This window comes from Lissotriton helveticus, chromosome 9, assembly GCF_964261635.1.
Source record: "Lissotriton helveticus chromosome 9, aLisHel1.1, whole genome shotgun sequence".
NCBI lineage: Eukaryota > Metazoa > Chordata > Amphibia > Caudata > Salamandridae > Lissotriton > Lissotriton helveticus.
The window spans coordinates 1253654901-1253667133 of NC_136070.1; the positions used below are offsets into that span (position 1 = coordinate 1253654901).

The 12233-nt window shown below is 48.9% G+C and overlaps 1 protein-coding gene across 1 annotated transcript in view; it reads left to right on the top strand.

Annotated features, from left to right (window-relative positions):
• LOC144783414 (E3 ubiquitin-protein ligase rnf213-alpha-like) overlaps positions 1-12233 on the top strand; it is a 2376820-nt gene that overhangs the window by 332208 nt on the left and 2032379 nt on the right. Inside the window, exon 6 of the mRNA XM_078662402.1 lies at positions 2540-2671. Coding sequence (XP_078518528.1) covers positions 2540-2671 — 132 coding nt within the window. The remainder of the gene's footprint in view (positions 1-2539; positions 2672-12233) is intronic.

The following is a 12233-nucleotide window of genomic DNA, read 5'->3' on the forward strand; positions in this document are numbered from 1 at the left end:
GGTATGTTGAATTCCGCTTAAAGCTGAGCTCAAAGGTGACATATGCCTATTTTGTTTGAATGTTTAACATACAAGTGATATATAAAACGAGGAGGGCAAGGATGCTGATTCGGTATTTCCGCTCCCAAATAAAATTATTATTGTTGTGTAAATAATTATGTGTAATTTTGGGAAATAATGTTATATTGACCTTGAAAAATGGGGATTTACTTAAGGAACTGCTATTATCGCGGCACACACATTTGAGTGGTATTCTCCATTTTCATCCGATTTCTCAACCAGAGGCTTCACCATTTTTAGCGCGTAAAAATGCTGGGGGATGGGTAAACACCAACAGGAGATTATTCTGTGTAAATTGTAATCCCCATTCAGCCGGTAACTTGTGATGGCCAAATCCTGATTACCACAGTAGAGAAAAACAGGAGCATCTTTACCCCTCCATGCACTAACATGAAGACAGGCACAGCAGCCACTGCTCTGTAGCACTCCGAGCCCTCACCCACCCAGCACCTCTCTGGCGTTGCAGCCCTTCATGCCCGCACCCGCCCAGGTTCAGTCTGGGCCTCTGGTGCTGCAGCACTCCTAGCCCTCGACCCGGGGCGGCACTGGTCTGACTGACGATATGGCACCCCTAGCTCTCATCCCAGCTATCATCTCTCTACCACTGGGGCAACCTAACCAGTCCTAAAACCGGACCCTCAACATCTCTAGCGCTGCAGCACCCTTGATAAACACCCACCCAGGCAGGCACCTCTCACACTGCTACATCCTCACCTGAACTCTCAACCGGGCCAGCACTTCTCTAGTGCTGCAGTGCCCTAAAAATCATCTTGTGCGGCACCTCCCTGGCATGAAGCACCCTGAACTTTCACCCAAGCCAGCACCTCCCTATATCACTTTAGCAACCCTAATCATCACCTTATCTGGGTCCTCTTTAGCATTGCAGAACCCCAAACCCTCACTCAGGTTAGCACTTCTCAGGCACTGCAGCACCCAAAACCCTCACCTAAGCCTGCATTGCTCTACACAGCCTCAGCACTCTGAGGTTCTACCTAAACCAGCACAGCAGAATCTCTTCTCTAGTATTGCAGCAACCATGGCCTGCATCAAGGGTGGCACCTCTCTGGCTTGGCAGTATCCAGAGTTCTCTGCATCAATTGCCCCAGCACCTCTGGCTACTGCTGCCCTTCAGGCAGAAAACTGGAAGTACTCCTGTGGTCAAGCATACATCCCCCCCACTGGTAAAGAAAAAGTGTCATGATGGGGAGCCATGGCTAACTGGCAATTTTGTCAAGGGAATCACAGGTCAAAAATGTTTGGGAACCACTGACCTAGAGGAACTCTTGGCAATACTAATACTAATTTTTGCTAAACTAGACTATAGAAAAACAGCACCTACTTCATACCTCGTACTACACTTAGGTTAAGTACAATGGGGTAGAACTAGCTAGAAGCACCAGACGAGTATTCACATTTTAGCCTGTGTTATTTATGTATGTATTTTATGAATATGTTATAGCAGCAAACCAAGCTATTGCAGTATTTTTTTATCTTACTGCTAACGCTGTACGTATTCTATTTCGCATTCTGTCTTACGATTGTTGCAGTTCATATCTCTTGCACAAGAAATAAGACTGTTCAATAAAACTTTGTATTGAAACTCCTGTCTATCTATTTCTGTGTAACTCTGCAGAAAGGAAGCATGCATGATTGACTGAGTGAAACTGTTATCTATTGTTTCCACGATTCTGAGAACTGTTCCGATTCTAAGCGAAACAAAGTTGTCCTGTTTATGCGTTGTCAGAAACCAATCCCTTTTTTGTACATTCGAGAAGTTTCTAGTGACCTCTGAGTTAGCTGGCACACACAAGTAATTACGTTTAATGTACTCGATAGAGGCATACTGACCTCAGTCCTATGCCACATCTATAGGGTATATTATTCCAATGCGCAGAGCCTATAAGGGAAATGGGAACTACACTACATAACTGCTTGCCCACACTACCACAAAGAGAGCTGTTAGTGGTTATCTAATTTAGGCTCTGCTATACCTTTGAGGATCCACTGGACTCTGTGCACACTATACCTTACTTTGGTACAGTATATTCAGAGCCAACTTCCTACGTACACCAGTCGCCAATTATGGATGTACATAAGTATTTACTATGGTCAATTTAGGAAGAAAGCACAGGGACTGGGGTTCTGATTAGCAGGATCCCAGTCATGCAAGGTCAAAAACAGACTGACACCAAGCAAAAAGTGGGGGTAACCATAAAAGCAGATCCTACTTTCCTAAAGTTAATTTGTATTGCGTTTCAAAGATGTAAATACTCACTTCAGTGCTGAGCAACGTGTTGCTCCCTACATATGTATGCACTACCTAAATGCCAATACTTACATGGTGAGAGAGATCCTATGGTCCATGGGCAGTAACAGAATCACTGTGATGATAATATTAATTACTAAATAAAATGAGGTGTTGAATCAATGTATACTTGATGAAAACTTTAAATAAGGCATTTTCTTTTTTCTTATCAAGGAGAATGGCAGTCCCTCCATCTGGACGAGCTCCTGACTCCTAAGTACTTTGCAGGAAATCTTGGAAAACTTTCAAAGATGACCATATCTGAGATGTTAATAGACAATGTTCCACGCCACACCAAAGCATCAGGTACCAAACCATATTTTTCATGAGGTTGGGCTGCCTTAATTGCAGGGTGAGAGAATTTTGGTTGGAAGTATTTCTATTTTGTACTGACGGATGCACCTTTTAAACTCCACCTGAGAAGCAGGCATTACCCCATGTAGCCTTGCAGGCCATACCTTCTGCTCCACACGACGGGGGCGATTCACAGAACTCACTTAAGACAAAATCCTAAACTTACTACTTTTGGTATTCACAGAAAGCATTTAGTATTAGTAAAATTAGGATTTTGTCTTAAGTTTGACTTAAGTTTGACTTAAGTTTGACTTAAGATTGACTTAAGACAGACTTAGGACAGACTTTAGACAGACTTTAGACAGACTTTAGACAGACTTTAGACAGACTTTAGACAGACTTTAGACAGACTTTAGACAGACTTTAGACAGACTTTAGACAGACTTTAGACAGACTTAAGACAGACTTAAGACAAAATCCTAACTTAAGTCTGTCTTAAGTTTGTTTTAAGTCAAACTTAAGAATAAATCCTAACTTTACTGCTACTAAATGCCTTCTATGAATACCAAAAGTAGTAAGTTTAGGATTTTTTCTTAAGTTAATTCTGTGAATCGGGCCCTTCATCAAGTTACATGTGTTTAAACTTCCTGAGTACGGTTGAGTGCAGATATTTGATTCAGCTCATTGGCAATGTCAATGCACCAAAACAAGACAACAAACCACCATTCAGCCCACAATGACAAGTAATGTAAATCTCTATGAGGAAATTCCAGGCTTCCGGAATTATTGATGTAGGTATTGCCTCACGGAAGTCTTGTACATACCTGTTAATCCATGAAATGATAATGGTTGTTTGTTTAGCACACGCTCACTAAAGTTGCTTGCCGCTCGTTAGAAATGGGGGTCTCTAGTTGGCAGGTTGTTACCCAGTCCAAGTAGGGACCCTTCTTCCTAGTCAGGATAAGGGAGTTACACTTCTAAAATAACCACTTCTCACCACTGTGGTAGCTTGGCACCAGCAGTCAGGCTTATCTCGGAGGCAGCGTTTAAAGCATGTATACATAACATACAGTAATACAGTGAAAACACTACAAAAGGACACCACACCAGTTTTTGAAAAATAACCAATATTTATCTGTGTAAAAACAAGACTAAGATGATAAGAATCAAACCTACAGTTATTTAACAATATCAATAAGCAAAAATAGACTTTTAAAACAGCTCTGTGATGTCGATAGATCCGTCCAAGGCTATCATGGTGGTGTGAACCCACCAATCCAACACTTCCAGCCCTCCAGACTTACTCCTTTATTCAACCACTCTTTTGCCACCGCAATTCTGCCAACCTCCTGGAAAGGCTCAATCCTATTCCCTATTCACAAAAAGGGGGATCACACGAACCCGGCCAATTACAGGCTTATAGCTCTCCTCGACATAGAAGCAAATATATACGCTCGCCTTCTTCTAAGGGATCTGGAGGATTGGGTGGACAAGAACGGCATTCTCCCGCCCCCACACAGACCGGCTTTAGGGCCAATAGCTCCACCCTCGACAACATCATAGCCCTTTCCTACCTCGCGAAGAAGGGCAACACGAGGAATAAGCCGCCTCTGCTTTGCTGTTTCATAGACTACTCCACAGCCTTTGATCGAGTGAACAGAGGTCGGCTCTGGGCAAAACTTGATTCCTGGGGGCTACCCCAAGTCCTACTAAAAGCAATAAAAGCGCTCTATGAGGGGACCTGGGTCAAGGTGAAACTAAGTCCCACAATAACAACTGCAAGAATCGACACCAACGCTGGCCTTAAGCAGGGGTGCGTCTTGGCCCCCATGCTTTTCAACTTGTATACATCGGACAAGGGGACAGCCCTGAAAGATGCCAACTTAGCACCCCCAAGATTGGGGAAGCTCGTCTTAGGTACGCTCCAGTATGCAGATGACACAGTGGTCATGGATCACACCAGGGTGGGGCTCCAAAGAGCCTTAAGCAGCCTTGCCACATATAATAAGGCAAATGACCTACGGATCAACGTGGGCAAGACTAAGATCGTCATCTTTGGCAAATACCCCCATAAAAAAGAAGCTTCATGGTCCATGGGGGAGCACCGCATCGTCACCGCCTCATCCTACAACTACCTGGGCACCCAGGTTTCCGAGAATGCCACTGCAGTCAAACACCTGAAGGAGCTTAAATCAAAAACAGACAAAACCATACTGTGGTTAAGACGCTTAAGTCTTCGCTTGGCCAGTCCCTCAGTCGAACCAATGCTGACAGTGCTCAGGGCAAAATTGATCCCCGCCATCTCGTATGGGCATATAGCCTACCCAGGTGCATTTGACAAAGTGGTCAATGCGGCCCAGGCGAAAGCCTACAAGATGGTGCTACAGGCCCCCAGATATGCTAGGAACAATAGGCTAAGGCTAGAAATAGGCCTTAAGCGACCAGAGCTGGCACTACTGGGGGACCTGTTAAAATTCTATATCAGAGTATCGAAAGCGCCAGAACACACCTTAAAGTACTCCCTAAAAACAATCTTTGGTGAAGTGGGCTCCCCATGGCACTCCAAGGTGGAACTAGCCATTGATGCACTGAAAAGCGAGAGGAGGAGCCTGCCCCTGCACGAAATTCCATTTTCAGCCTGGGCCCAAGCCGTTAAGCGCCAAGTCCAGACGATCTCTTTTGGGCTCGACCTTGCATCCCTTCGGCAAAACCCCCTAACTCAGGCCCTGGATAAATCATATATTTCTGGTAAACCCCAAACATACCTGCAAGACCCAGTATCCGCCCACGTGAGAAAGAAAATTCTGTATTTTCGCCTCTTGCCCCTCAGGATCGCGGACTTTAACCCTAACTGGGCACGAACGGATGGCGCCTTAGTCTGCCGTCTATGCAACTATCGCAGAGAATCCTGGCTACACTTGCTGTGTTGCTGCACAAAGTTGGTCAACGACCGTCATCGCTTGCTGCGTCCGACCTTACGGAACTTAGGCTACAGAACTTGTAGAGAGGCCTCGGACTGGTGCCTTTCTGTTTCCGCGACCTGTCTGATAGCCAGGGTCGGGAAATTCATACATCAGGTAAAAATGGCACTCGACTCCCACTTAATGTCCACTAATCCCTAGGGTTCTAAGTATTGGGCCGGCACTCTACCGGTGGCCCCAGTGATGCTAGCCTACAGTTACTTTAGGGTGCCAGCAAAGCAACTGGAATTCATCGCCCCCAGTCATCTAATCTGGGTTGGTTTAAGGGCCCAACGAGGTATCCATCTATCGTCAACCGGCTTTGGCGCATGAACTGATTCTATCGAACTTTCACGTGCCTCTCTTCTTCTGTTGTGGAACAATGGAGTAACCAATACTCTCCTCCTTTTAAAAGAACTCTGTTCTGGACAACTACGCAGTTTTAACTGCCAGCATTTTAACCCAAAGTGGTATTTACTTTTGATGTGTGGATGGAGCACGTCGGGGGGGGGGGGGGGGGGATGTTCATCAAGTTTTTATACTGTAAAGATTTTAAGTAATCGAGCAGTTCATCAATAAAATACAAAAAAAAATACAGGCTGGTGGATTTTCAAAGTGGTGGGGCAAAACTTTTTTACCCAGTACCCAAGTATAATGAGCGTCTGTACGCATCAGTCTGTGTGCGCCTACTCTTTTACTTGCCAGACAGCCTCCCGGGAAAACAAAGGGGGGTATCTGCAAAAGACTATGCGAGTGGGCCGGAGAACCATACAGCAATTCTCGCAAACGGCCTCTGACACTCCACACCCCGCTCCCTGCAGCCCACGCGCCCCGCAAATCTAGTGCCCAATCAAAGACTAATGTCAGCCTGACTTAAACATGAGGAGATGACACAGGGGCATTCCCCCAGCAGAGCAGCAACTGCACCTAATCACTGAGGGTCACTCGGTGGTTCCAGGCATCTAGCGTTCCCACGTGAACAAATGTACCTCAACTCGGCCCAGGAGAATCGGTGCCAAGTCCCTCTAGGGGTGTGTGTAATGCCAGGTCGCCTCCTACAGGGGCATATTCACTCCTGAGTGAGAGATCCGAGGATTGCATGGGACAGACGGCGAGAGTGCCCTGGGGAAAGGTGACATTGCAGAGGGAGAGCACTGGAAGCATCTCAGCAATGCAAACAGCCCTGCAGGGAGTGAGTGCTGGGGGGAGGTTAATAAACAGCACTGCAAAAAAAATTGAGAGTGCAAAGCACTGCCCAACAAGACTGCACTGTTAGAGAAACAGCGCTCCCTGGGGGGGCTTGGCATCCCGAGCACTGCACGAGAGCACGCTGCAGGTGAGAAGCGCTACTGCAGAAGAGAGGTCTAAGCACTATACGAGAGAAACAGCTCTTCCAGCGAGAGACACGGGCGCTGCCTGAGAGTAAACCCAGCAGAGCGTGGAACAGGAAACACTGCGAGAGAGGGGAAGAGACCTCTTGTGGAAGAGCAACAGCCCTCCGGGGGAGAGACCCGCGTGTGTGCCCCTGTGTCGAGGCCCCTTCTGCCAGGATGTTGGACCGAGACATCTGCAGCCCTCTGCGGTGACGCCCTGACACTCTCAGCCGGACGCATGGGTGCCTCTGGCCTCGACCCCTAGGACCAGACCATGGACGGCGAAGGGCAGCGCAGCCTGATGGGTGAGTGCCCCCCACACCTGGCGCCATCATTTCTAGCACATCCTTTCACTAGTGCCCAAACTCAGGTGCGCACATCACGGTTAACATAACAGGCTGGGTGAAGAGCACGTTCAGAATGGTCTCTTGGCGCTACAGACTTAAACGGATGTGTATCATTACCTAACTCAATTGAAGTTATCGACCTCGGAAAGATGAAGGGATAAGTGGGATTCTGTACTGTGCCCTCTGTGTCTGATTTGGTGCCCCTGTGCACTGGAAACAATCCAATGCTCTTTCTCTGGTATTCGCATCCACCTTGTTCGGTGCGTCAGTTTGGTGTCTCTGTGTGCTCTGACTATTTGTACTCTCTCTGCAGTCTCCCCGAAGATCACACAATCAGTCAGAATCACTCCGATGAACCCCATACTCTCTTCTGGTTTCTCGCCCCTTGGCAGAGGCGAAGCTATAAATGGTGCAGCAGGCGCAGAGGCACCGGCGCCTACAGTCCGGAGGGGTCACCGTACCCCGGTTATTGCGGTATTTTTATACTCAGCCATTCTCCTTGCTGGCACAGGGGCCATTTGCTACGCCACTCCCCCGATAAAAACAAACTTACCAGGCATCTCCTCCGCCGGTTCCGCGTCGCATCACACATGTCTCCTCTCACACACGTGAATAACTTCTTCCCGCTCTTTTGCTTGACTGGCAAGTGGCATGACTGGGGGTGGCTACTAGGCTCAGGATGTATCCTTACATTTTACTGGGCATGGGGTGACTGTACGTCACCGCCCGAGCAGGATCTCATCTCCAGACTCCTGCACATGCGCAGCATTCCTAATGTAATGTCAATGGAGTAGCCGTGCTAAATAAGGTGCTACTTCAGTGTCCGGAGGTGGCCCGCACAGTTCTCTCCCGAGCTCTTATGGAGGGGAGAGATGCGGCCAAGTTAACTATACGTTGTGGTCTTGATACCACTGATTCGCTGAGTAGGGCGATTTCCACAATGGTGGCACTACGTCATCATGCGTGGTTGAAGATGACTGGCTTTTCTGCAGATGTCCAGAATACATTGATGGACATGCCCTTCAATGGCACCCGCCTCTTTGTTGATAAGGCGGATTCCACATTGGACCGTTTTAAGGACTCTCAGGCCCCGACCAAGTCCTTAGGCCTTTCAGCCACACATACTCATTCTGCTTCTAATTTTCGTTCCTTTCGAAGCTCCGTAAGAGGCGTGCAAACATGTTCATTACGGAACAAGCCCGCCCAGCAACAGTCCCAGCGCAGCCGCAGGCGTGGGGCTCGCAGAGGTGGGTCATGGGCCAGCGTGCGGGTAAGTCCAACAACACCCTCACTGCCAGTGCCTCCACACCTTCCTAGTCCGGTGTTTCAGGCCCATCAGACACCAGTGGGGGGCATGATTCGTCATCACCTCCCCCACTGGCGCACCATTATATCAGACAGGTGGGTTCTGGGGATTGTTCGAAGGGGCTACCCCCTCCCCTTCGAGTCTACGGCCCCAGCCATGCCACCGCAGTTCCACCGCATGTCGGGGGATCATTTGGCTGTTTCCAGCAGGAAGTTATGGCCCTCTTGGCCAAGGGGGCCATTGAGCGCGTTCTGACGCCAGAAGTAGGTTGTGGTTGTTACTCCCACTACTTCTTGGTTCCAAAGAAGGACAAGGGTCTACGTCCCATCTTAGACCTTCGGAACGTCAATCGCTTCCTCCGGAAGGAGAAGTTCATAATGCTCACTCTGGCTCAGGTCTCGTCTGCTCTCGACCCACAAGACTGGATGGTGGCACTGGACCTGCAGGACGCTTATTTTCATATTCCCGTCCTGCCGGCCCATCGGCGTTACCTGCGATTCACTGTGGGCCAGGAGAATTTTCAGTTGACCATGCTCCCCTTTGGCCTTACCAGCACAGCTTGGGTGTTCACGAAGGTGATGGCGGTGGTCGCAGCTCATCTGCGCAGATCAGGGGTTTCAGTCTTCCCCTATCTCGACGACTGGTTGTTCAAGGAGGGCTCACCCCAGACAGTCGTCTCCCACCTCCAGACTACGGCCAACCTCCTGAATTTGTTGGGGTTTTCCATCAACGTGCCGAAGTCGCACCTGATTCCCTCCCAGAAGCTCCTCTTAATCTGAGTTTATCCTCCCGAACAGCGAGTCCAGGACATTCGGGCTATGATTCCGATCTTTCAGCCCTTGTACTGGGTTTCGGTCTAGAAGACCTTGACGCTGCTGGGACTCATGGCCTCCTGCATCCTGCTGACCAACCATGCCAGGTGGCACATGCGGGCTCTGCAGTGGGACCTAAAGTTCCAGTGGGCGCAGCATCAGGGGAAACTGTCCGACTACGTCCAGATCTCTGAGGGCACTGCACTACAATTGCGGTGGTGGCTCACGAATCAGCATTGGATCAGTGGCAGATCCCTCTTTCTTCCCCAACTGGAGCACACAGTGGTGACGGATGCGTCCCTTCTGGGATGGGGCGGCCAGATGGGAGAGGCGTAGATCAGAGGCCTCTGGTCTCCGGCGGAGTCCCGGCTCCATATCAACCTTCTGTAGCTTCGGGCAATCCTTCTTGCACTGAAGGCATTCCTTCCCTCTTCAGGGGGAAGGTAGTGCAGGTGTTCACGGACAACACCACTGCCATGTGGTATTGCAACAAATAGGGCTTAGTGGGGTCATGGACTCTATGTCAGGAGGCTCTGCTCCTCTGGACATGGCTGGAACGTCACAGCATTTCCTTGACAGTTCAACACCTCTCGGGTTCTTTGAACGCCAGGGCAGACAAACTCAGCCACTGGTGTCTGATGTATTACGAATGGCGTCTTCACTCGGAGGTGGCGCAAGGTCTCTTTCAACAGTAGGGAGAGCCTTGGTTAGATCTGTTCGCCACCGAAGAGAACGTGCAATGTCATCAGTTCTGCGCTTTGGAATTTACAAGGTGGTACTCCCTCGGCGACGCTTTTCGCCGCAAGTGGAGTTGTGGTCTGTTGTACACCTTTCCGCCTATACCACTTCTTTCCAGAGTGCAGAAGAAGATCAGGCCCAACCGGGCCCAAGTCATCCTTGTGGCTCCGGACTGGGCTCGAAGAGTTTGGTATCCTGAGCTCCTTAGTATGAGCCTGGATCCCCCGATCCGACTGCCTCTGGGGAAGGATCTTCTGTCGCAGCAGCAGGGGGCGTTTCTCCACCCAAACCTGCCCAGCCTCCAACTACATAGGTGGAGATTGAGCGACGACAGTTGATTCCATTTGACTTGCCTCCCGAACTCTGTGATGTCATTCTTGCAGCCAGGCGTCCCTCCACTAAATCGGTATACGCCTGCAGGTGGAACAAATTTGTAGCATGGTGCACAGTCAAGGCTGTGGATCCCCTTTCTGTCCCTCTTTCTGAGGTCTTTTTGTTCCTTCTTTCTCTGGGCCGGCAGGGCTCTGCTCTGGGCACTATCAAGGGCTACCTTTCGGCCACTTCAGCCTTTCTGAGGCTTCCAGAACAGCCTTCTCTTTTCAAGTCCCCTGTTGTACAGAGATTCTTAAAAGCCATTATGCATTTGTTCCCTCCTGTTCCTTTCATAATGCCTCAGTGGGACTTAATTCTTGTTTGCCTTATCTCACGTGTGCTCCCTTTGAGCCGCTTCACAATTGTCCTTTATGTCTTCTAACTTTAAAAACTGCCTTCCTGGTGGCTATTACCTCTGCCAGGAGAGTGAGTGAGCTTCAGGCTCTTTCTTGTAAGCTTCCTTTTCTGTCGGTTCATCCGGACAAGGTTGTGCTTCGCACTCGTCCTTCCTTCTTGCCAAAGGTTGTCACTGCCTTCCACATCGGGCAGACTATCACCTTGCCCACTTTCTTTCCACCTCCGCATCCTTCCAGAGAGGAAGAGAGGCTCCACCGTCTGGACCCAAAACGTGCGCTCTCCTTTTACCTGAATCGCACACAAGCATTCAAGGTAGATGACCAGCTCTTTGTTGGCTATGCAGGCGCCAAGAAAGGCCGGGCTGTTCACAAGAGGACTATCTCCCGCTGGGTCGTTTTGTGTATTAAAGCCTGTTATTCTATGGCTAAAAACGAACCTCCGGTGGGGCTGCATGCCCATTCTACCAGGGCACAAGCAACCACTACGGCTTTGGGATGTGGTGTCCCCCTGCAAGACATCTGTCAGGCAGCAACGTGGTCTTCACTACACACTTTTACAAAGCATTATTGCCTTGACAGTCAGGTCCGGAGGGACGGCTTCTTTGGCCGTTCTGTTCTCCATGACTTTCTGGTGTAATCTTATTTGCAGTCCCACCACCGGGGTTTGTATTGCTGGGGTATCTATTCTAAGATAAGGAATATATCACTAACGTGTCTCTTTCAGATGCACAAGTTACTACTTGTGTAATGATATATATGTAAGAAACATTAGTTAGTGATAGATTCCTTACCGACCCACCCAACCTCCCCGTTCTGCGAACTGATTTCTAGGGTTAAGGTCATCCTTTCGGGCCCTAGTTTCTATGCACCAGTGATCAGTATCTTACATGGCTTTGCGTCCTGTCGTGGAAGGTTGTGTACAGAATTGACGTCAGCGCGCGTGGGTGCATCTAAGTAGCTCCAGTGACGTCATCTCGGCGAATATGCCGTTAACCATGCACGTGGAGCCGTACGACGACGCCTATCGTCGCGCAGAGGTACTGCTGATTAAAGCTTTCCGGATCCAGTCTGACTCCTGGGGATATTCTAAGGTAAAGAATCTATGACTAACTATTGTCTCTTACAGATATATCGTTACGCAAGTAGTAACTTGTGCATTAGGACATGTAATACACACCAGTACATGTCCTACCTTTCCTTCACAATGCACCCTGCCCACATGATTACCCTGAATCTACCTCAGGAGTGGCTGATAGGGAAGGTTGGGTCTGGTAAGCGGGTGCACTTGCCAGGTCAACATGACAGTAGAA